General features: G+C 41.0%; 1 protein-coding gene across 1 annotated transcript; it reads right to left on the bottom strand.

Moving 5' to 3' along the window:
- Positions 1–3122: 3122 nt before the first annotated feature.
- Positions 3123–4680, bottom strand: LOC146615382 (uncharacterized). The gene is made up of 3 exons (XM_085376515.1): positions 4058–4680; positions 3779–3947; positions 3123–3263 (listed from the first exon to the last, which is right to left on the bottom strand). Exons 1-3 carry the CDS (start codon positions 4626–4628, stop codon positions 3137–3139), a joined length of 867 nt encoding a protein of 288 aa, XP_085232641.1. The 5' UTR covers positions 4629–4680; the 3' UTR covers positions 3123–3136.
- Between the last annotated feature and the right edge of the window lie 22407 nt (positions 4681–27087).

Below are 27087 nucleotides of genomic sequence, written 5' to 3'. Positions count from 1 at the left end.
GTTCTCTGTCTTATGGCTTATGTCTCTGTGTTCCATAGTTGCTCTGTCTCCCCTGTCAGCTGCATCACATGTCAAGTTCGCATCTCTGTGTTATGTTTCCTGTTTTACTTTGAAAGTCCGTGTCTCATGTTAATGTGTCTGGTTTTGGTATTCTCAGTTTTGTCTGTTTGTCATGCGTTTAGACCTTACACGGCTTCTTCTATTTTTTTTTTTTTAAATTGGCTGTAATGTTTCCCATTTATGTTGAATTCTAAATTATGCAAACCCCCTTTGGGTCTAAAGTTTGAGAATCATCTGTTTAACTAGAAGAAAGTTGATTCTAAAGTATTAGAATGTAATAGGGAAAGTATATTTCTGGAAAATGAAAATATCAACACTTGAATGTAATGCAGTGTTTTTAATAAAAATGCATAGCATACTGTATGAAATACCAACATTGGTATTAATTTATGCAGGAGTGGTCCTGCTTTAATTGTTTTCCATGTAATCTTGGCTACATTGGGTGCAGCGATAGCTTCATATCAGAACAGAAAAAACAATGTTCCTTTTAATATAACTGCTGTGTGTTCAGCCATATCCTCTCATCCTGTGTTAGAAACAATCCCATGGTATTTTTTCTTAGCGTTTCATGTCATAAAACTTTTGCTCAAATCTGTACAGCTTCCCAATAGAAGAAAAGACAGAAGACAAAAAAGATCTCATCCAGCACAGCACCTAACCTTTACCGCAGCATTTATTTGCCCCCGGCTCCCATAACAATCTCCTTGTTTGCACAATTTTCTCACCCAACACACTTCACCTGGCTCTCTCTGTCAGCGGACGTTGAGCTTGTGGGCAGATCGCACACAGGCAGACACACACACACACACACACACACATAAAATGCAGGACTATTGATTTGTTGAGCGCGGTGGTCGAGCAGCCCTGACTTGCCTCGCCCCTTGGGTGAGACACACAATCTGCAGCGGATGTGCTGCTCCTAAACTGTCCCTGGGCACCATTTCAAATCCCCACAGATTCACGATATTGATTTGTAACGGTTTCTCCCCACAGCTAGTGTCTCCTCCAACTCCATCATGTCCCCTTTTGCTCCTTTTTTTATCCGACCTTTGTTGTTTTGTTTCTTGTTCCCAGAGGAAATTCAGGGGTAAATAATAGACAGACATCAGGTCATCTTTTCTTTTTCTTCCACCCCCCCCCCTTTTTTTTTTTTTTAAATATATATATATATATAAAAAGAGGGAGCAGGAACATGGGGCTGGAAGATCATGACAAGAGTCAAATCTAGTTATTGTTGTTGAGGAGGCAGGAGAAAGCTCTGTTATGCAACAAGATCGAGGATGACAGAGAAACCATTGAGCTGGTGTGATTGCATGCGGACCACCTTACAGAAATACTCGCTTGCATGTGCTGCAATATCTCCATCCCAGTGATGTGTCAGCGTGGATTCAATCACACCCACTCTTGAATATGAATGCTTTTTAAAAGTGGGGAAGAAAAAAAGATGTGACCCAAGGAGGAAATAACCTTTTTATATGTAAAGTTACTGTTTGCATTGTTTCGACAGGCTACGATTTGAGTTACTTCATTTGCTCGACCTCCCCCACGCTTCACTCACTCCCCATCTCTCTCAGCTAGTTCTCATTGTCAGACTCTGTAATTGAGGTAATGCTGTTAATGATGTGCGAGTGGTCTCTTTTCTCTCTTACACACCCTCACGCACGAGCATTGATGTCAGCAGATAGGGCTATTTCATTAGCGCTGGCATGGCGAAGACGAGGCAGCGGTGGCTTACGGGCACAGACGACCTCGCCGTGGGGGAGCGGGAGCTTTAAACACTAATTAGGATGACTTTGGGAGACAAAGCAGGTGTGGACTGGCTGGAGATTTGAAAAAAGAAAAAGGAGGGAGGGGTGGTAGAGGGGATGCGTTTGAGTCAAAATGACATGACGGAACGGGAGACAGACAGAAAAAGTCAAATACAAATGGAGACAGACAGGCGCAGAAGCGGTAGAGGAAGACTAAATGGGGAAAACATATCATGGATAATTTAGACAGACAGAAATTTAGAGAAGAAAATTGCTGCAATCAGACAGATCTTGGAGTTGAATACACTGTAAAAAAAAAAAAAAACGTGCTGTTTTTACAGGAAAACCCTGGCAGCTGGGGTTACCAGGGACTTCCTGTAAAAACGCTTTACAGATGCAACTTGTAAATTGATTTACAGTGAATGAATCTCAGATTAAAACTGTTAAATCTACAGGAAAAAGAAGTTAATTTCACACATAGATGTAAAAGATACAGGAAATAGTGTATTTATATATCACAAGTAATAAATGCTTTTTGTGGATCCATAAACTGCAAAATTAACAGGGAAATATCGTACAAAGAACTAATTTAAAATGGTAGAACTACAGTGAAACTGTGCATATTAAATGGAGCTGCTCTGTAAATTATACATAAAATCTATGCTGAATATTATATGTTTTAATGTAAAATTTTAACCATAACCCAGCAAATTTCTTACTGCTACGCCTACACCCAAACATGCAAAAATACATCTTGAGAAAACACAAGAGAGGAAAATATCACTTTTGGGAAATTTATTTTGCAGCCACATTAGCAAAATGACAGCAAATGGATCCATTTTTCCAACTAACACAATATGCAAGGCACACAGCAACTACACAATTCAATCAAAATATAGGCTATAAAAGCTGTGGAACATTCCTGCAAAGCAAGAACCATGTTCATGAAACAAGCATTTGTTAGACCCTCCACCAGAAAAAGTTAACTAACCTGTTAAGACTTTAAAACAAAAAACACATATTGTGTCAAAAATGATCATAATCACCGTGCAACGCAACACGCACCCTGCTGTCACCACAACCATGGCCCTGGTCAGAAAACATCAGCAAAACCACGTGGTGAAACAAACCTACACGTGGTCTAGAAACACTGCAGTAGCAGCATGTTGTTTTTTTCTTTTCTTATGTAAATAAAGAACATTCCTACAAAGAAAGAACATCTTCATGAATTGGCTTCATGCATTCGACCAGTAAAAGGTTCCAGTACACATTGTGGAACAAAATTAACAAAGTAAAACTAACAGTCCACAGAGAGTCAAGATTTAGGCTTAGCGCCACTCGTGGTCGGCGAGATCCTGAATCAGGGTGAGGACTCGAGGGTTCACACTGAGACGACGCTTTGAGTTTTTGTTCTCTACTTTGGTTCCTTTTTCTGGGTTTATGGAGAAGAAACACCTGTAGAATAACAATCATATAAAAGTTTATTAAGCATTTTTATAATTGATCAGTTAAAATACACGTACAAAGTAAGTAAAAATTAAGTATATACATATATATACACAGTCATGGCCATGACCACGTTCAAGACAAAGTATAACCTAAATGCTGTGGGGAAGTGAACAATGCATGGTCAAAAGTATTGGCACCCTTCACGAGTGTCTTCTGCAGTGATATGTCACACTTTAGCATTGTTAAAATCCAAAGCAAAGGTTATAGGTAGTCAGACGTCAGTTGACGCTTGGTCTAGCCCTGAGTCTCGGCCAGGCTTGGACCCGGATTCAGACTGTTAATGTATTTAAAAAAAACAAACAAACAAAAAAAACAACAACAAAAAACAGAAAAAAAACAACTGAAACCGGCTCCAAAGCCGACCGAGACTCAGAGCCAGACCTGGACTCGAACCACATCAAAGCCAGACTCCAGATCCCAGAGTCTCAGTTATGAGAAATAACAAAGCCATATTTGTTCACCTCTGAAGAAACTCTAAAGTGGAAGCCAGCTCAGATGGATAATGGATGTTGAAATTGTAGTAGCTCCCGAACATGAGGCACAGTGCAGAAATGAAGGAGGATATGTTTGTGCTGACGAGGTTCCGATCAACACTCAGCATGCATCTTCTTGAGGAATAGCAGGACTGTCCTGTGAACAAATTATTTAACAGGTTATATCAATAAACACGGCAGTCACATGACATTCTATAAAAAGTGCACTTAAAAAAAAAAAAAGAGAGAGCTATGAAACAGACTTACCACACACGATAATAGTGGGTGTCAGAGGCACTTGCTCCAGTTGTACCTCATCTGCCAGACATGTATCTTCAACACAGAGAAGCATGGACTCCTCCTTCTCTTCAAAGTAGCTGAGCAGAAGCAGGACCATCTCTTTCACATCATCTGAGCAGCCACTCTGCGGTCCCCGCATCCTCTGAAGCCTTGCATAAGTCTGAAGGAACACCTTGCTTTTGCTGACAGCAACTGTGGTCAAGTAGTCCAGTAGCCTTTTCCCCTTCAAATCCAAATTACGTGTGAATGTCTCTTTGAGGTCAATCCCAGTAAGTTCCTTGAAGTGGACAGACATGCCAAGTTCATCAAACCAAAACGGCCACTCCTCCCTAAGGCATTTGATACTTTTCCCCTGATTGACATGCAGACGTTGTGTGTAGTAAGTGGACTTCATTAGACTTTTTACCTCTTCTGGATTGGTGTCAGCTTGCTGGAACATCACCTTGAGTTTTTCCATCTTTTGCTGTTGGCTCTCTGGAGTTTCTTCAAGAGGCAGAAATTCTACATTCCATTTAATGCACCCGTATGTATCCTGCATGGCTGCTCTTTCTTCTAAAGGGATCTCGTCTGTGTGGTCTGAGTCAGTCTGATGTTTTCTTTTTCTTATTTTGGGTGTTGAAGTGCGCCTTACATTTTCAATTCTGTTCTGCAACTGTTTGACAAGTGAAAGGTAGCCTGCGCCAACAATCTCACCCTCTATTAAATCTTGCAGAGAATTGGGATATTTTGCCACCATTTTTCTTGCAACGTCAATTGAATGTTTTCTACCTACATGAGGGCATTTTTCCATCATCTCAGTCACAACAATCCGGACCATTTGCCTCCTCAGTTTTGGGCGAGGCCTTTTCCCCCTCTCAAGAAAATGCATCACTTCTGCAGGAAGTTTACTCCATGGAATTTCAAAGTTGTCATCCCATTGTGTGTCACATCCTGGGCTGCTGGAAGAGGTCGACGATAGACTTTGGGTGAAAGTGAGAGCAATGACAGCGACTGGGTTGATGAGGCTTCCACAGATGATAGCGAGCTGTTCTCTGGAGTTTGGTCTTTAAATTACAAAACAAATACAATTATGATTCACACTGTATGTCTGTTCATGACCATCTCTGCTTTTGAGTTTGAATAGTTGTTTGTTGTTTTTACTTACATTTCTGTTTCCAAGCAGAAAGAAGCTTTCTTGCTTGTACAGGTCTTAATGCTGTCATCAAATCTGCCTCCGTTACGAAGCGTAGATCATCACTTGTCTCAACTCCAATGGACTGCAAGTGCTCCTCCAGGATGTTTTTGTTCACAGCTTGAAGTTCTGGTAGGACTTCCGTGATGGCGACATCTAGGAAGGTTCGCTCTGAGTCACTCATACTTGCACTGAAGAAGAAATGCCACATCCAAACAAAATAGAAAATCACATACAGTTCATACACTTGATGGAGCAGGGTGTGGATTACGTGACACTTATATTAATGTTAAACTATTTACAGTGAGAAGTGAGCTATTAGTTGGACATTATTTTGCCACAATACTATGCTTTAGTGGAATGACTCTGTATTCTTGAAGAATGTATGATACCAAAGGATAGAAATCAGGCAGGTCATTAATGTTGATACACTGTAACCCAAGACTGTCCTTTGTCACAGAATACAGATGGTATTCTGAGAGGAAGATGCCTTTGTGGATATCCATTAGAACATACACAGATGTGTCATTTTGAATCAAGATGAGTAGAAGTTCACCAAACTCCATACACTCGTCATTTCTGTACACAAGAAACTGTCCCTTTTTATATGCAGTGCCCTTGTACTGAATGTCTGTGGTAACTGTGGTATTGCTTTCTGAAAAAGCTAACTCCCTGACCGCATGCTGAATAGTGTCACTGTAGAGGTTGGGATAAAACGCACAGCTCTCCTTGACTTGCAGCAGTTCACGGCATTCTTGCCCTGCTAAAAGATAAGCCTGATACATCTGATGACGTGTTGACAAAGTTTGACAAATATTTTTGAAGCTTTTCAAGTGTCTGGCACATCTTTTGAAGTAACTGTGTTTACATTCAAACCTAAGCGTCCATAACCTCATCAATGGACCAAATTTCAACAACAGTGCTGAATAATGGCGCAAATAGTGGTGCTTGGGTTTTAGTTTAATTCCAGGAAACAACATCTCTCTCATCTCCAAATATTCTTGGATCAAAATGTCAGCGAATGCTATCTGGGACAAGGAAATGCTCTGAGCACAAATAAGATCCACAATGTCTTTCAACTGGAGAGCTAACTGCCATACTTCATCCTCATGGTTTTGTACTTTGTCACCAATCAAAACTGGCAGCAATCTCAAAAGGTTCCAGTTTTGAACGGCTTGCCCTGATAATTTGGATCCGTCAGGTTTGACAGTACATGGCTTTGTAAGTGCTTCGGATCCTTTATATTTAAACTGTTTAATGCGTCTGTTTAAAAGGGAGTATGTGAACCATTTTTTATTTTTTATAATGTTCTTCAGGTACAGTGCTAGATCATATGACACAACTCCTTCAAAGAGGTCATGACCTAGACAAGGTGGGAGACCAGGCTGGGATACGTGAAAAGACTGAAGGGTATTGAAGATGGAGTTTACCTTTATTCCTCTGACGTCTTGGATAGTTTCAGACTGGAGATCAGCAACAGCTGCGTCATATGTCTCTGGAGTGCGTGGAGGACCACAGGCATTCGGATCAGCATAAAACTCACTTCGTGTTACTTCACAGTACCTGCAAAAATATTGAGAGCAGCTGAAGTTTTCTGTAAACCCTCCTATGCAATGAGAACCCAAGTTGTCCCCAGCAATACAGTAAAGACCCCCTTTTACAGTTTCTCCATCTACATCTATTCCATCTGTCTCCAAAGATTTCAGATCTGCCAACAACTCTGAGAAAACTTTGGCTATTCCAAAACGCTTGAAGTCATTCTCAACACACAACAAGACTAAAAACATGTTATCTGTATTTGAACGCAAATGAATGGGTAAATTTGCTAATGACAGATAGACTGCAAGAAGTTTGTGCGTCTTTTTAGCAGAACCCAGGGGATTCACTACCTCAAATGAATCTTGGTACAAAATCAGTTTGAGGCTTTCAGGGTTTTCATTAAAGAACTGGTGACATTTGAAAATTTTGCCATCATATAAATCCTTAAAAATTTCTACATCAGGACCCCCAAACTGTTGTGACTGTGTATTCCTCCATAACTGTGACTCTAAAAAGCTCTTCAGGGTTTCTCCAACTGGTATGTAGTAAGCACATTTTTCTGTCATGTTTTCATCCATTCCCAATGGCACTTTCTTGGGTTCTGTGTATTTAAACATTTTTTTGAATGTTTGATTTCTGGTGTGTGTTGTTCCTAGTTGTCCCTGATGGCAAGCAGAGAACAAATCTGACTCTTTAATGCAGTCACAGATTTTAGTGACTGCTTCATCTGATAGGTTCATTTCATTTTTTAGTAAACAACTTACCTTATTAATTGTGTAGGCTTGACCCAATTCGTGCACATTCTGCATTTCCTCAGCAATACTCTGTATAGTAGAGGCAGGAATTAGCAGCTGTCCTTGCAGTTTAAGGTAAAAGAGACACATGTTTCTGAGATAAGAATGACTATCCTTCTCTGGCATATCACTGGCTGAACTAGCAGATGCCATGGTTTCATGTGTGTTTTCTGAATATTCTGTACTGTCATTTGGGGGCTGAGGACGAGATTCCTTGTACATGTCATCAATACCATCTGGAGAACAAGCTTTATGCTTCCTACACATGTGAGAAGTAAATGATGACTTTTTTGTAAACATATGCTTACAACCACTTACTGGACATGACACAGACCTGCCCTCTGCAATATGATCGTTTAAGTGAGACACTAGCTCTTTCACTGTTTGAAAATGGCGGGCACATAATGAAACCGCACATTTTAAATCTGCAACAAGAGCTTTAGGAGTAGCTTGAAGTGCAGGTGCATTGTGCACACGATAAAAATGCCCCTTGAAAGCAGAGTACGTGGTGAATGTTTGGCTGCAATTGGCGCCAACACATTTAAAAATACAACAAGGCTCATTCTTATGCACTCTGCAATGTAGTACATAGCCTCTTAATGTGACCAATACCTTTTTACAAAAGACGCAGATGATCATTTTTAGTATTTCAAAAGTTTGCCTGTGCTTTTCAGCTGAACTAGCATGCTAGCGCTAGGTTATGAGCATTGGTCTAAATATCAACTGGTGCTTTTATCTCGAAAAAACGTCGCCAAGATATTGAACTTACCGTGCAGACTTTCTGACGAACAAACACAGATCCTCAAAAAACACTTGAAATCGTATGTTTGTAATTTGTCCTAACAACGTAGTTGCTGAAAGTTCGACGTTTTCTTCTCTAGTGCTGGCTCGTTAGCTAAGTTCGTGAACTAGGCGCTCTTCTCCTCCCGCCCTCACGTCATTATCCAATCAGAGACGAGCTTCAGATGCACATTCAAAATTAGGCGCGCTCAGTGCAACGTGAGTGGCCTGAAGTAGCTTACAGCTCTGTGGAGATGAGGCACCATAGAGATCCTATGGGAGGCACTGTAAGTTTGTTTAGCCTGTAATAATGAGACATTGCTGACCTAACCCAAAAAAGTATTCTAGTCTAAGTATCACATTGCAATTAAAAGAAACATAAAGAATACAAGCATTATGACAGAAGCATTACTTAGTCGTTAAATAATAATTTCTTATTGGTTACCCTACAATAGGCTGCAAATAGCCCGAATGATTTAAGAAAAAAACATGATGTAAACAATTTTAATTGTATATTTTTATATAGCCTATAAATGGAGAGGCAACCTCTCAGGTTCACAATGACATCTTCTGTGAAAACATTTTTATTAGTCCTATCCATGACTTTGCATCATTTCATGAATCATGTTAAAAGTAGGCCCAGTACATCCATGCAGTTGTAAAGTGACTTATAGGTCATGTGTTTTTAAGAAAAACTGACTAAAACTGTGATTTTTACAGTATTTGCATGTCAAATTAACATGATTGTTTGGTTATGAGTATTACGGTGTTTCACTGTTTTTATTCACAGTATTTGTAGTTTTAACCAATAAATTTGATTATAATCACACATTCATGTTGTAAATATAACAGGAACATTCTGTTTAAAGGTTTACAATAATTCACTGTGATCGAAACAGGAAAGTTGTGTTTTGGGGTTTACTATACATTTCTGTAGGGGTTTTACATGGTTTTTATGTCAATTTCACTGCCCTTTTTTACAGTGTACCTGAGGACCTGAATGTGTGTGTTACTATAACATGGGTGCTATTCACATCTCAGATGCTCGATGGAAGATATCTTTAGTCACTCATTATATACCTCACTATCTTTTTTTTTGTCTTCATCAGAGAATGCTTATTATGCTGGTCTGAAGTCAGGGATTCAAAGTTGGCAATTACCAGAAGTGTATTCGTGATGTCGTGGCATAAAGATCCTCTGGTTTTTCAAAATGAATGGCTTGATTGAGTGAGAATAGTTCTACAGCAGTTTTCTTGCCAAGTTATGATAAGAACCTTGATACGACTGTGTCTACGCAACACGATCAATGTCATTAGACCACTAACCTTGTAGAGTGGCCATGCGGAAGCCAATCCTCAATAAAAAGCACATAATGACAGCCACCTCAAGGACTCTCAGACCAAGAGAAACTATATTCTAATGAAACAAAAAAGGCTTTGACTTGAATTCAAACGTTGTGTTTGGAGCAAACTAGGCAGTGTTCATCACCTGGCCAACACCGTCTCTACAGTGTAGCATGGTGGTGGCAGCATTATGCTGTGGGGATGGCTTTCAGCAGCAGGATCTTGGAGACTAGTTAAGGTCAACAGAAGATGAATGCAGCAATGTAGAGAGACATTCTTGATGATAACCTGCTTCAGAGCTTCTGTAACAAAGATAACAAAGGTCTCTCTTTAGGACCGCTCTGTGAGTGTCCTTGAACATCTCTTGGAGTGCTGAAAGTGGCTGTGCACTCATGCTCCCTATCCAATCTTATGCAGCTTGAGAGGTTCTAAAGCAAAGGATGGGATAAATTGCCCCACGGATTTTGGGGTGAAGAATGAATTCTGGAATAAGGCTGTAATATGATAAAATGTGGAACAAGTAAAAATGCCTTGGTTATGTTCCAGATGCACTGTATGTACTTAGCACTGTACTGCATAGCAGGTAAAATGTATGCTTGGCAGCTTTTAGAACATTTTCAGAACTGAATACTACGCTTTGAATAGTGGTCACAGGTTCAAAGACACACATGAAATCCATTGAAACATGAAAGAACTGTAGATATATAAGCCTACAGTGGAAAACTGTTTGCAACCTTCTCCTGCTTAACATAAACCAACATGTTCAGTATAAGCAGTGACTCAAAAGCGAGAGCTTAGGTGCTGCTACTGTTGCTATGGCGCCCCCCGTGTGCGGCAGCCTGTTACAGCAGCTCTGCTCATTCTGAGTTTCTTTCTTTCTTATCTTTTTTCTCGTAATTTTTTTATAACTAACGTATTAGTAATTAGACTCTGCAACCATGTTCTACCGTTTTGTGCTAGTCCTGGTCGTTTTTTTCAGTTTATTTCTACTGTAACCCAGTGAGTTTACACGACTCAGTAATGCACTACAACATGTTATTGTTAATTGGGATTTATCATTACTCTGTTAATCACTGAGTTGATCAAAAATAAATCAATAATAAAAGATAAATACTATAAATATAAGAATAAAACCCAAAGAGTATATTTAACACCCCTACTGGTTAGGAAGGAACAAGCCCCGCCTTCCCCTGCTCTGTACCGTCACGTGCTCAGACACAGAGAGAGACGGAGGTGCACGAGACCATCACTGATTTTCACCGCCAAGCTTTTCGCTGGAAAATAACTATTAACTTGATAAATTGAGCAAATATCCATACCGGAGATCTGCATGGACCTTGGAGAAACGGACCTGATTTATTGTGAACATTTCGGACCTTGAAACCATCGCGGTGAGTCAGAAGCTGTTAAGCTAACCTTGAAGCTAAAAAGCTAACAAGAAGTTAACAGGGAATATAATGGCCCGATTTCAATGTTGTAGATCTGCGCGGGAGCGGATGAAGTGGACAAGATCCTCTCTGAGAGTTGAACAAGATCCTCTCTGAGAGTTGAACAAGATCCTCTCTGAGAGTTGAACATTAGAAGTGTGCTGGTGAGTTAAACTGGGACTGGGCGAATCAGGCTAATTGAAAAGCTAACTAGCCTAATGCTCATAGCTGTAGCTGACCACGTTTTCACTGTGGGAGAACACACGGGGTTTCTCACTGAGTTCAGCCATTTTGAGCACTCAGCTTGTGTGCTGATGATGTTCTAGTATTACTTGTTGAATATTAAATGCACTAAAATTAAATGATGGAATAAGTTAATGTTGATCTTAAAGGTCATGAATCTACTTTATTTTGTTACATTTGATGCTCGAGCGGCACTGGATAAGATAAGATAAGATAACCTTTATTAGTCCCACACGTGGGAAATTTGTTTTGTCACAGCAGGAATAGATAGATGTCCGTGTGTATTCTTACTGTGCTGATACGTTACCACATACTGTAAAACTACAGCCTGTGGGTTTTTGTATATTCTTTTGGTAATTTTATTCTGTACATTGAGTGTAAATAATATATTGCTTCATTGCTATGCAGTGTAAAGCAATGCTCCTGTAATTCAGTTAAAGGGCAATACTGTAAAAAAATAATCTACCATAGTTTATGGTTTATTTCTGATTTCTGATAGAAATGTGCACCTTGACGATAGAATAAGCTGATTGTGATTTAAAGATTGCATTCATGATTAAGATGCACTGTATAGACTATAGTTAGAAATTAGAATTAATGTTTTGTGCTTGTTTTGTTATAGCACTTACATTATTTACATATGGCCATGTATATCATTAGAGTGTGAACTGAATTAGTAATAGTCCTGTTGTTTACAGGCTAGGTTTTTTTATGGGATCGTGAGACCTGGATCTCTTCCTGACGAGGAAGATGGCGAGCCTTTCCCTTTGAACCGAACCGAACCACAGCCATTCTGAGTTGGCCCAGAAGGGCAGGTTGCTCTTCTCTCACGAACAATTGCAACAGTGCGGTAGGACGAAATCGCACCAATCACAAACTTTTGACCTGTTGGATTTGACTTGACTGAACACTGACTATTAAGCCGGCAAGACTGACATATCTGAGCTCAGCTAGGATTCTGACTGTTATTATTATTGCTGTCACTGTATTTTATTTTATGTTTTCATTCCTGTTCATAAAATGCTGTTAAATTGTTGCTAAATAGTTTAATACAATTCATAGCAACTTTACCTGTGGCTCCAGTCATTCTTCTCCACGCAACTCCCTTTATCCCTCCTGCGAATCTAGCTATTGGCCCATTCTCTCCATCTTACTTTAATTTCCCCTACCCTATCCTGTACTTGGCTACACTACTTTTTTCACCCGTGTCTGGGGACCCAGAGCGGAGATCCTTTGTTTACAGTAAGGATCAGCTGTTAGCGCTGCGTCCTGCAGCGGTACTGCCGGCGGACAGACCCGATATTCCCAGCGAGCTGAGGAGGAAAAGACGGGGGTGTCGTGCTGGGAAGGAGCGCCGTCGCCCGAGAAGGAGACGTTATCGACCATCTCTTCCTTCTGTAATTATTGGAAACGTAAGATCTTTGCCCAATAAGATGGATGAGCTCACGTCGCTAACCTGGTCACAGAGGGAGTACCGGCAATGTAGCATCATGATGCTAACGGAGTCGTGGCTAACATCGCTAACTCCGGACACAAGCGTGACACTACCGGGATTCCAGCTGCTGCGAGCGGACAGGACCAGAGACAGCGGTAAGAGGAAAGGAGGGGGACTGGCAGTTTTTGTGAACGACAGATGGTGTAACCCTGGGCACATCACTGTAAAAGAGCAACTCTGCAGCAGAGACATTGAGCTGTTAGCCGTTAGCATGCGTCCGTACTACCTGCCCCGGGAGTTATCGCGATAACAGCGTATGTCCCCCCCTCGGCCAACGCGGATGCAGCCTGTGACTCTCTCCACTCTGTGGTCAGCAGACTGCAAACACAATCACCGAGAGCCCTTCTCATAATATCAGGGGACTTCAATCATGCCTCACTGGACTCCACACTGCCCACCTTCACCCAGTATGTGACCTGCCCAACCAGAGTCAATAAAACACTGGACTTACTGTATGCCAATGCAGAAGAGGCATACAGTTCATCACCTCTCCCTCCCCTGGGCAGATCTGATCACAACCTGGTGCACCTTGTCCCTGTGTATGAGCCCTTAGTGCGCAGGGAGCCACCAGCCACCCGCACAGTACAGAGATGGTCAGAGGAGAGCGAGGAGGCTCTTAAGGACTGTTTTGAGTCGACTGTGTGGGAGGTGATTTGTGATGACCACGGAGAGGACATCGACAGCCTTACTACATGCATTACTGACTATATAAACTTCTGTGTGGATAACACTGTACCTACCAGGACTGTACGGTGTTTCTCCAACAACAAACCTTGGATTACCCCAGAAATTAAAACCGTCCTCAAGCAGAAGAGGAGGGCCTTCAAATCCAGAGACAAAGAGGAGTTGAAAAGGGTGCAGAGAGAGCTGAGGGGACTGATAAGGAATGGGAAGGAGAGCTACAGGCAGAAGATGGAGAACCAGCTTCAACAAAACAACGTTGGTGAAGTCTGGAGAGGCCTCAGAACCATCTTGGGCCACAAACAGCAGAACTCTCTGCCTGGGAGGGATGTGAGATGGGCAAATGAACTGAATCATTTCTTCAACAGATTTGACTCAGCCATGAGGCAGTCTGCAACATCGGCTGCAGACTCACCCACCCCCACTGCTGCTGTTCCACCTCAGACACTTCACACCTCCTCTATTCACCCTGCTCACTCCCCCCCACCCCCAACTGCAGCATCCAATACACACTCAACACAAGGCTCCAGCCTGTCTCTCTCAACCACCCAGGTTAGGAGGGAACTGAGGAGGATTAATGGCAAGAAGGCAGCGGGTCCAGATGGCATCAGCTCGAGGGTCGTCAGGTCCTGCGCGGACCAACTGTGTGGGGTGATGGAGCACCTCTTCAACCTGAGCCTGAGGTTGGGAAGAGTCCCACAGCTCTGGAAAACCTCCTGTGTTGTACCAGTGCCAAAGACTTCACGCCCCAAGGACCTCAACAGCTACAGGCCGGTGGCTCTGACATCCCACCTGATGAAGACCCTGGAGCGGTTGGTCCTGGCTCAGCTTCGGCGCCTAATAAGCTCATCACTGGACCCACTTCAGTTTGCCTACCAGCCTGGCATTGGAGCGGATGATGCCGTCATTCACCTCCTACATCGTTCCCTCGCTCACCTGGAGACCGCTGGAAGCACTGTGAGAATCATGTTCTTTGATTTCTCCAGTGCCTTCAACACCATTCTTCCCTCGGTTCTAAAGGACAAGCTGGAGAACTCTGGAGTGGACCATCACCTCACTACCTGGATCCTGGACTACCTCACCGACCGACCACAGTATGTGAGGACTCAGGGCTGTGTGTCGGACAGGGTCGTCTGCAGTACGGGGGCCCCACAGGGAACGGTTCTGGCTCCGTTCCTCTTCACCATCTACACTGCAGACTTCTCCCACAATTCCACCCAGTGCTTCCTGCAGAAGTTCTCTGATGACTCTGCAATAGTCGGCCTCATCACTGATGGGGACGACAAGGAGTACAGAGGTCTGACCCAAGACTTTGTGGACTGGTGCCAGCAGAACTACCTCCAGATCAACGCCAGTAAAACCAAGGAAGTGGTGGTAGACTTCCGCAGGCACAAGCATTCTCCACTGCAACCACTGAACATCCAAGGTATGGACATTGAGGCTGTGGACAGCTACAGGTACCTTGGTGTTCATCTGAACAATAGACTGGACTGGACTCATAACTCAGACGCCCTCTACAGGAAAGGGCAGAGCAGGCTGTACCTGCTGCGGAGACTCAGGTCGTTTGGAGTGGAGGGCCCACTCCTGAAGACCTTCTATGACTCTGTTGTGGCTTCTGCTATCTTTTATGGTGTGGTCTGCTGGGGCGGCAGCATCTCTGCTGGGGACAGGAAGAGACTGAACAGGGTGATCCGAAGGGCCAGCTCTGTTCTAGGATGCCCTCTGGACCCAGTGGAGGTGGTGAGTGACAGGAGAACGGCGGCTAAGCTGTCATCCCTGTTGGACAACATCTCCCACCCCATGCAGCAGACTAGGGCTGCCACGATTTGTCGACTAGTCACGATTACGTCGACTATCAAAATCGTCGACGACTGATTTAATAGTCGACGTGTCGTTTGAAGCTTTGTAAGATCGCAAAAGACGCAGGAATAATAGCAGGATTTAAGAGTGTAATAACGGACTGAAACAGAAGATGGCAGCACAGCATGTACAAGGATGCCAGCTGCCGTTAAACCCCGAAGAAGAAGAAACAGCTGTGTCCCAGAATTCATAGCGCGGCCCAGCTTAGTTTCCAACAATGGCGGTAGCTAGTTAGTTTTAATATTACTCTTATTATTCTTTCTGGGTCACAAAATAAACGTTTAACATATTTTCAGGCGAGAATGTAGCTGTGTAAACCTCAAATATCGGCTCAGTTTATCAGGACACCACATATTTTCAAAAGCGCTCCGACGTTTTCGGAGACGTCTGTTACCCACGAGCTCGATAGCTAGCCGGGGGCTAGGTCACTAGCGCCGTGAGAACACCGGACTCCCGGCAAATTTTTTCAAACCCACCGCCGTCTTTCGCGACTCAGGTTAAATATATATGAGTCACTTAGATAAATTAAAAATGTTGTTGTTTGGCTTTTTTTTTTTTTTTTTTTTGTATTTTATTTGTTCTTGAGTAAATCGGTTTGGCTGAGATTAAAGTTATAGTTTTTACACAGCTGAATAAACGTCAAGCAGACAGCTGATTATCAGAAGTGTGAGATGCTGGAGAATATACTCCGGTGTCCTGTTATATTTTAGATAGCAAGGAGTTTATTAAACTTTACCGAAACAATCTGCAAATTTCATTAAAATTGAATAAACTATCATCTTGTCTTTATTTTTAGTTAGCACCTTAAAAGCTTAAAGCTGTAAGCTAATGATAGTTATATAAGAGCAGATGCTGCTGGTGCAATAAGCTGTAGTTTTACGTCCAGTGGATGAATGATCTGATTAGTCGACTAATCGCATAAATAATCGGTGACTAGTCGACTATCAAAATAATCGTTTGTGGCAGCCCTACAGCAGACTGTGACAGCACTGAGCAGCTCCTTCAGTGGGAGACTGCGGCACCCACGGTGTGGGACGGAGAGATTTCGCAGGTCTTTCCTCCCCACTGCTGTCAGACTCCATAATAAAGACTTTAACTGATCAAGCACACACATCCATACATATGCAATAATACTAAGTGCAATAATCCTTTCTGTCATCGTTGTATTTTTACTCAGTTGTATATAGTATTTGTATTTGTATTCTATTTTTATCTTATTGTATATTTATTTTATTTTATTCTACTGTATATAGTATTTTATTCTATTCTGTACAGTTGTGTACTGTATTTATTCTTATTGTATTCTAATTTTTGCCTCATAACTTTTGCACTGTCCACTTCCTGCTGTGACAAAACAAATTTCCCACGTGTGGGACTAATAAAGGTTATCTTATCTTATCTTATCTTATCTTATCTTATCTTATCTTATCTTATCTTATCTTATCTTATCTTATGTACATGTGGATACGGACAAACTGGCAGTCAGCTATCTGTCAGCTTGAACTGTGTGCTAAACACAGCTAAAGTGTTCTATGGCACAGCTCTGTGTCCTCCCATTTGGGGGTTCACTACTGCAAGCCCTGAGCCAAAATGGAGCCGCAAAATACACACAAATGTAGACGTGCACACAGACAGTACAGCCAGGCATAAACGCACACACACCCACACACCAGCCAATGCCATTAAATAGAGATCAAATACAGGCATGCGTAAAGATCTGAAATGAAAACAATGTAGAAACCATACATGCAGGTCACAGACTCTCACAGCAGTCCGTGAACACGTGTAAAAAGCAAGCATACAGAGCACATATGTGCATAGAAATGAACACGCACACACCCTTTGTTGGTCCTGTTTGCCAAATCGTTGCTGGAACCACTCTTCACTACAGCACCTCATGGCCTGCTTCATCCAGCAGAGGACAGATGCTGCGTAGGAGAGTGATTTGGTGTTTTTTTATTTTTTATTTTTTGTCTGTGTGTTTGTGTGTGTGTCTCTGCAGTTGCATACGCCCGGGAGGCATTATGTTGAGGAGTATGCTCTCCCACCCCTTTCGGCGGAGTGAGACAGCCGGCCTAGCAGAAACAGGATGGGCTAGTTTAGCTCAGGGCCACTGACACACACACACACACACACACACACACACACACACACACACACACACACACACACACACACACACACACACACATCTGCCAGCCTCTTAGCCATCTCCTCTTGCTGCTCCACAGTGGCCTCCCTTCAGTAAATAACACCATTTATTATCTATGTGAAGTCCCGAAATCAACTCCATGGAATAGATCGGCCGTATTGGTGAAAGCAAGCAGATTCAATGCATGTGCTGAATTTGACCAGAAGCTGCTGTTTCTGGCATGCAGCATAAATGCTAATATGTAAATGTTACCTTCAGTGCTTCTTCTGAATCAATCTTTAGTTCTCCAGGTTTTTCTCTCAGCTTCTCAGTACAGTCGCATCCACAACATGTACAATATCTTGCATGATGATGTTTTACACAATTATTATCTACATTTAGCTGAGATTTAGGTTATATCTTAAAGTATTTTTCAGAGAAATGTAAAAAAAAAAAAAAAATAGCAGTCATGCTAGGAGTCCGATGTGGTTATACTTGGTGCTGTGCCATACTGCAAATTTTGGTTAACTTATATGTATGCAGTCTGTTATGACTTATTAGGTGAAGCATCATTAATTTACTAATTTTGAACAAATTTTAATGAAAAGGAAACAGATCTTTCATCTTTTCACGTATTTTCAAACTGGGATTTTTGGAGACCTGGAATGTAAATGTTCCCGTCTCCAAAGCACTTTGGGTGAACTTTTGTTTAAATGTGCGATAGGCTATAAATAAAATAGGCCGTGACAGTCATCACAAAAGAAGTTCACACTCAACAGAAAAGTCTTTAGGAGTCAGTAAGCAGGGCAGTAAATATCTGCACTAAACTGAATGACAATACATCTAATAGCTGCTTATATACTATATTTCTGCCTGGACCATAACTGCTATTATGTATCAATCTTTAGCCTTTGATCTATTTCTCGTATTTTCATGTACATATTTTCTATTTCTAATTTAAATCATTCTAACTGACAATTTTGGGTCAACTCTTTATATTAGACGTGATTTTAATGCATTATGTTTTCTTGTACATGTGAAACATGCTTAAACTGACGATTCATTCATCTTCCTCTTCGCTAACATTTGCTCGATCAACACCAAAAACATGGATATCTGTCTTCTGTTCAGTGCAGTAGCTGCCATTATTGTGCTGCTCTTCTTAAAAAGCATTAAATTTAAAAATTTAAAAGCGTTAAAAAAAAAAAACTCCCCACAGAGGACTAGTTCTGCATGGAAGGGTCTATTTTTCACAAGTGGAAGAGTGCACGTCTACCCCTCTGCAATGAAATGAAATGCTAATCATTTTGGGCCAGTTTATTCTGGTATTCAGTTTGAGCTTTTAAAGCAATTATGTGTATGCAGCTACTAATATTGCCACAAAATATTCACTAATTTACAAAACTGCCTTTAATGACCTACTAAAGCAGATATATTACACAGATAGTTAAATCAGTAAAAATGATATTGCAAGTTCTCCACCGTCTGTCATGTCTCATTGTAAAGAGTTTTGCCAGCTTGAGATTCATAAGTCATCAGTCTGTACTTAAAGCTGCATAATGACGTGCTGGAAATGAAAACCAAAAACATAAGATGGCAAGTGGACCACAAACTGCACGTCTGCCAAGCAACAAGCATCTGTGCGAAGCTATTTTAATGCATGGTGCAGACTCCTAGTAAGATTCATATCTGTATTTTTGGCTTGAAAAACTCAGACCTTTAAGTTCTTGTACTCAACTATCCACTGTTTATTTTGTTGTATGGTTTGTGTCATACACAGAGGATCCTGATTGAATCTAAATCATATCAACAATATAAAATCTATTTTCTTTCCCATCTCTGTCTCTGTCTCCTTCAGTCATCACAGGATGCACAACCACCCGCCTCCCAGCCTCAGCCTGAGACTTCCACCTGCATGCATCACAGTAAGCTGATGTTAGATGAATGATGAGGTATGTGTGGTGGGTTTCTGTCAGACATAACACAGTCTGAAGGTCAATTTTCGTTTCATCAGACCACATATTTTGTGTCATGCTCTCAGAGCTTTAACATGATTTCTTTTCTCTTAAACTGTTGGCCTGCTGTGTTGGGTCTGTGGTTGTCTTCTTAGCCGAGGTCCTTCACACTCGATTACTGAACTTCATAACACAGGAAGAGACAGGAAGCTTTTTTATATTGATGGACTGTTCTTGTTGGCATTTTTTTTCCTGGTCCAAATAAGTCTTATGTGGTGAGTCGATTCATCATTCCAGACTAAAATCCACTGACTTTTCCTCTGGTTTCTCCAGCTGAACTTTCGAGCACTTTCCTTATAAAACGCTGTTTTTACTGTTTTTTCTTGCAATAAATATAAACAACGATAGTATTCAGGAAAAAAAATAAACATTGCATATTTTTATCACAACTCTGGTTTTACGTGCCCTATCAACACAATTTAAAAACTGGTATAAAGTCCACACATTTTCCGTCAGTTGTTCCGTCTGTCCTGCTCACATCTCCAATGGTTGTACACGTTGTCATTAACATAACTTCACTCTACATCAGCCACGCTGCTTTGCTAGCTAAAACACCGGTGTCGGCACATAAGGACGCTGTCATAGCCTGTCAACAACGTTGATTAGCTGCGTATATACGAATGTGAATCGCATCATTGGCTGGACTATGGGATAAGGTGGCATTGTTCTAATCCCATACTGGAGCAGCCAGTCACTTACTGACTCACACTGCAAAACAGAATTGCTAACGAATTTATTTTAATTTCAATTCAGGTTAGATTTTTTTTTTTTTTTTGTGCGCAATGCAGATTTTCTGTGCGCAGAGACCGTGCCAACAGTGCGCAATTGCGCATGCGCGCAGCTTAGAGGGAACATTGGCTTAGAGGGAACTGTAGGTGTGGATTATTTTTTTCACTTTGCAGTCATTTCAGTCACATTAGTGTTGCTTTTTTTTTCCTCTGGTTATCATTCTTTGGAAATTTAAAGATGTACACAAGCTGTTTGTCAAATTCTAGCTTTCAGGCAAGATGTGTTTGGAGGATGAAGGCATGGCTAACCTGCTTACCTTAGGCTGTATCACCAAATCGTGTACTAACTAGTTTAGTTAATTCAGTAAAACTTCACTTTTTAATTCAGTCGTTCTTTAACATGTATAAAGGTTTTTAAAAAAAGAAATCTTAGCCTTTCCTTTAAATGTAACTAATTATTCTTCATTGCTGCTAAAAATCTGAAATGTAAGTGCTAAGCATGCTATTATTAGGATTTAGCTAATTCAGATTTAAAGAGTGATACTTTGGGTCTGAATTGTCCATCTGTCTTGTCTGACAGACACTCCAAAGTCAAAATGATGTAAAATGAAAAAAAAAAAATCTAATTGAACTCTGTGTGGATAACCAATTTAATCTGCTTTTAGCTCATAAAATAATGGCTGAGTAATTCTTCACTCACATAAAATACCTGTTGTAGAAACGTTTGAACAATAGTTGAGAAAAACTTTTTTTCGGTGCAGTCTATCTAAGCTGATGGACTATTTTAGTCACTCGCCTGGAAAAAAGAAATTTATTTGGGGTTGCGACCTCTTTGCCCCCGTTGTTCCTTTTCCCTCACCCTCCTCAACTGCAAACACAATAGTTAACCCATAGATAAATATTTATGGGATGAAACTGCATCTGGATTTTTGCCAGGGTTCCCCATGAATTTTTCATTCACTGCAACACCGCCGAAGTGCATTGGGACCTGTTCATGCATGTGAACCTAGTGTCAGGAGGCACAGTGAAACGATGTCACAGTGACACAGCTCCAATGATACTAGTGCTGTGGTGGGAAAAAAGAGGCCTGAATTACACAGAAGATTGCATTGCAAAGTTACACTAAAGAGTATAAGGGCTCTTTTTGATATACTGTGTGTGCGCTGGAATGGTTAAAACACTTAGAGTCCCAGAGAGCAGCCATTTGGCTTTTGCACAGTGTACAGTGCATATGCCTTTACAGTTTGGTGCCCAGATTACACTATTTGAACTGTGAAATGCAGCGTGTGCAGGTATAGTGTTGGCGTACATAATTTAAATGTTTTGTTTTTGCATGTTTTACCCACTATCCTCTTCATTCCTCCCATCCATTCCACCACTGGGGGTCAGAGTTGATACCACAGGTTCAGAGTTCATACTGCTGGGAAATTGCACCTCAGCAGGGAAACACAATCGGTCCATGTGCCTGAAAGCAAACAGGCCAGCTGAGCTCTCATTTGATGACAAAGGTCCCGAACGCACTTCACTTGTGGTTGCATGGGGAATCTTAGTACGTGTGTCCTGTATACAAGGGGTCAGGCTCATTTGTGAGCTGTCAAACAGAGATCAAGCACTATTCCTGCTCTCCAGAGAAAATGGATTCTGTTTGATGTTCAGTATGAGTAGTGGTTTGTGGGTGGTGGGGACGAGAGAATGGATGATAGACCAAAAGAGAGTATGAGAGAAAAAGGAATTAAAAAAAAAAAAAAAAAAAGAGTAAAAATAGAGGCGCAGAAACAGAATGAAGTTGAAAGCAAAAGAGGGGCTGTGAAGTTTGTCAGATTAAAGGTTGAAATTCAAATGAAAACAGCATCAACAACTAGAGATGAGGCAGGAAAACATGAGAATGACTAATGGCTGCCAAGAAAATAAGACCTCTAACTGAAGGGGAGGTGAGAAAAAAGGAGGGAAACGCTTTTCTGCCGCTAATGCTCTTCTGACTGTTAATGAATGCTGTTGTATGCAGAGATGAGGCAAAGTTTCATTATCTCCAAAGCTCCGGAAACTAAACTGGGTGAGTAGACCACAAAGTGAATGAATTAGAGAAACCGGGATACGCATGAGTCTCGTTTTGTTGTAGACAAATAATATTGTCATCAACAAGGGCTTTTTACTAATCAAAGATTACATTTCTTGAATGATGGCTTTTCAGCGCTCTTTTAAACATTGCCAAAAAATATGAATTACAATCTGTGTGCAGTTTAGAAACAAGAAATTGCTGCTTTTTGATTTACACACATCCTTTTTAGAAACTATCAATAGATTAAAAAAAACAAACAAACCAGATAAACTGAAAACACTTCATGTCTTTGATAAAAAATATGAAATTTACTTATTGTCAAAAAGGAGTGCTGATCTTGAATTTGCAGCCATAAGATATGCTGCTGGTATTTACCATATGCCAAAATCTATATGTGTGTTTATATCTGACAACCTTACATGACATTTCAGTGTATCTTGCAGTGGTGTAAAGTACGCCGCCATTGGACTCTAGAACAGTGGAATGATAAATAACGCTTCTCCGTCTGGCAATCTGATGGCCGAATCTGAGTTTGCTGTTTGCCAGAAGAACAGCACTTGTCTGACTGCATTGTGCCAAGTGTAAAGTTTGGTGGAGGAGGGATTATGATGTGCGGTTGTTTTTCAGTCATTGGGCTCAGCCTCTTAGTTCCAGTGAAAGGAACTCTTAATGCGTCCACATACCAAGACATTGTGGACAGTTTTAAAGCTACCAACTTTGTGGGAACAGTTTGGGGATGGTCCCTTCCTGTTCCAACATGACTGCACACCAGTGCACAAAGCAAAGTCCATTAAGACATGGATAAGTGAATTTGGTGTGGAAGAACTTGCCTGGCCTGCACCGAGTCCTGAACTTAACCCGATATAACCAGAGGTGGGACCAAGTCATTGTTTTGCAAGTCTCAAGTAAGTCTCAAGTCTTTATCCTCAAGTCAAGTCTCAAGTAATGTCAGGCAAGTCAGAGTCGAGTCTCAAGTCACTGGTGTAAAAGTCCGAGTCAAGTCACAAGTCTGAAACTTTGAATTTCAAGTCCTTTCGAGTCTTTAAAAAAAAAAAATGAAAAAATAATGTTGCAGTTATATGCTAAATGTAAATATTAGACCATGTAATTTTAAAATCTGTGTTTTTCTCAACACATGACAAAATAGTGAACTTAGAAAATATACACAAATTGTGAAATTGCACCTCTTTAAAATGCAGCTCAATTAAACCTAGCTCCAAGAATAATTTTCACCGACAGTTCTGAGATAAGCTGCATGTTATTCTTGGATGCGGTTGTAGGACCAGCTTTAAAATCGCATGACAAAAATATCATACACATTAAAAAAAACTGTATCACCAACGTAGCCTGGACAACATTTGCTAGTTAGATGAAGTCAGCTATCTCATCTTAGCATATTTATATGCATATTTATAATCATACGGTTCTTGGAGTGAGTGCATACACTCATGAAGTTTAGTAACTTCCGGTCACTGCAACAAGCCCAGGTACAGTTTACCGACGGATGGGTGCAGGACCTTGAAATGCACCGTGTAGAACGAAAGACCATCGTACGTATCATAAGTTTACCAGTCACAAATTGTCGTCATAAATACACATTCCTTAACCGTTTGTCTAAAGTCTTTCATCTTTAATAAAATGATCAGCGTTCTGCTCTACCAGGTGTAACAATTGAGTTTAACATCCAGGCATCCATGAAAACGGAATTTATGACATTTAATGGAGTTAGAAGTTAGCAGGAAGTTAGCTCGTTAGCTTCTATCTAAATACAATATAGCATGTCCTGACTGCGGGGTTTTGGAAACAAATTAAAACGTACAGCTCTGTTATCACTTCCAACATAAATGAAGACAGAAAACTAAACAGCAGTGACGTTTGTAGGGTTACTGAAGTTTGGCTAGCTTGTATATAATGATGTGCTACGTGACCGCTAGCGACACGGCTATGTTAGCATAATATAAACAAGCTAACTTTTTTTCCCACTCGATAAAAGTTAACGTGAGTGTTCTCGTTGGTCAGGAACAAATGTAATCGCATGGCAGGATGCTGTAAAAGGACCAAACTTCAGCCAGGAGAACAACTGAGATAATCCATCCACAATACGAGGTTAGTCATTCATATACTGCTGCATGGGCTGGGCTGTAGTTACATCCTAAGGTTTTAAAAACTGAGCTTAAATAAATGATTAGCGGTAATAAAAGCAGAGGGAGGTCAACAGTGATCACTGACTGTTTTAGGAGCTTTTTGAGATTAAATAGAAGAAAATACATAACATTAAACATGTTAACAACACAAAAGCCATATTAAACGCAGACTACTTTAGGCCCGGAAGTAGGATTCGTCACGTCATCACTTAACGACCGGATTGTTGCATGTGTGTGTATATATGTTTCAAAATAAAAGCCTTGTTAAAAAAATGAAATGCCCCAAAGCACTAAAGACTTTTAGTTGAAACAGTTTGAGTTTGTATAGTAATCTAGCACCCTGGGTGAGGGGGTTGTAGCAAGGTTGAACATTAAGAAAAAAATATGGTTTGATGTTCCGTGAATTAGTCTGTTTTATTTATTTGCTCACTCTTGCAGCACATAGTTGCTTGATGACCAACCCAGTTTTGATGTTGGTGTATGTGTAGTGGGATAAAGGAATAAAGTTACTCAGAACAATCTCATTTATGTGCCAAGCTAGTGAACTATTGCTTGCTTTGATATAATCAGCTTAAGACAGGAAATTCAAAAGAGCAAATGGGAATGAGCCACCGTTGCATGAACATGACCACTTACTCAAGTGAAACAGAGCGACTTGCAGACATAAGCCTGACTCTAATTCCAGCCCGCCTTCAAATACAGTCCTTGATGTAAATGAGGACCCCAGTCATTGTCTGAGAAAACACTGTATCCCTGTTATCCTGTTGCACTGTGATCAAATGTAAAAATAACACCCCACTGGTTGTTATTTACAGTGATAGCACTGCTCTCTTCACAATCACAGAACATAACTCCCTTTGGGAATTGAGCCCTCAAAACAACCTCCATATGGCTCAGTGAAACTGAATTCAAATTCTACCTTTGCTGTACTACAGGAAACTGAAGTTGCCAGCTATGCCATATCTTTTTTTTCCACTCCAAGCTCTGAAGGTAAGACCCTGGAAAACACCATTTTGCAACCATGCTGCAAACTGAAATTAAGGACTAGGCATAGATTCTCAGAGAAAGAAGATGTGAGGAGGTGAGAGTCATATGTAGCGTCTCGACTGCCTTTCTGTTCGTAATACCTCTTACCGTATATCCACATGTATTCATCATCTCTTCTGTCAGTGACTCTTTTTCATCTCTACCTTCACACATGCACTTGCTTGCACGCTCCTTGCTTTTCCTATCAAACTTTCTTCACTGTTTTACTTTCTGTATCCATCTCCCCCTGTCTGTGTCTGAATCCCATTCCATCTTATTCTCACCTCTCAAACTCTTACCCTCCACTATCCATCTCCTCCTCCGCCCCCTATCTATCCTATTCTGCTTCTTTTGGCATGACTGATTGCTGAAACTGGGCTGACTCTCCACCGCATCGCCTGCAAAGTATCCCCTACAACCACAACTATGTCAACCCTCGATACCCCAGCCTCCGCGTGCATTGATTACCCTACATTGCAAGGAGATAATCAGTGGGCGTGACCAGATTTTGAAACATGATGGGTCCGTGCTTGTGTTTAAATGAAGCTGATCTTGCTGGTTTTTAATCAGAGTCGCAGAGGACGCTTAATCAAGCAGTGTTTTGATGGATTCACAAAATAGGAAACCCATTCATCAAGTCAATTACACATTAATCACGAGCTCACCCGCAGATTTGGGAGTGAGACATGAGGAGGGGCTCCACTTTGTTCTTGGAATGAATAGCAAGCGGCATTATGTAAAACCCTCTTATCCATGGCAATGAGTCTGTGAATTATTGTACAATAAAGCGGGGTCTGTTGAAGGATGTTGATCAGCCAACCATTTATGTGTTTTACAAAGACAGACTCTTGAAGTGGCTCCATTTTGATCACTGCTTGGTATGTTTCACTGCAAGAATAATAGTATGTATTAAATCGCCATGTGCATAATGGGTAAAAAAAACATCCATTGATAGCTTTGTCTATACAGTAATGCAGCACTGCGAAGAGCCTTCCCACGATTGGACGTAAATGAAAGCCCATTCGTTGCCTAGTGCAGACACAGTAGGATTGATATTTAAATATTGATTATCATATTTCTTCGCCTTTAGAGTGCACTGTATGAACCATTTAATCTGTGTAGCTTCTAGTGCCAGTTAGTATTAAGGTTAAAACAGGTGAACTGTTCCCACAAACCACTGGCAGCGTGCATGAATAAATCATTCAGACTGACAAGCTCAGAAGTTGTCAGGAAATCAGGAATGAAATATGAATAATGAAAACTATGTCAGGAGTGATAGTGTGTGTGTATATTGTAATGGCTGTTGGCTCTAAACACATCTTGGCAGCAACTGAGGTAAGTAATGCGAGAGCAATGAGAAAGTCCTAGTTTTCTATTTCTAGTTTCTATAAACTGAAAAGTATGTACAGCACCGGAGCTGGAATACTTACAGTTTATGCATATTTAACAAGAATAAACACAAGTTCTCAATTTTTTATCATTCTGTAAAGACAGATGAAGAGAAAAATTCATTGAGAAGAGATAAATAAATCTAGTGATAAAAGATGATGTATTGCACATG

This window comes from Diplotaxodon limnothrissa, linkage group LG17 (assembly GCF_057381915.1).
Source record: "Diplotaxodon limnothrissa isolate DT_005_m linkage group LG17, D_limnothrissa_male_GT1.1, whole genome shotgun sequence".
NCBI lineage: Eukaryota > Metazoa > Chordata > Actinopteri > Cichliformes > Cichlidae > Diplotaxodon > Diplotaxodon limnothrissa.
Note: the sequence above shows the minus strand (reverse complement) of the source record. Positions and strands in the feature narration are given on the sequence as shown.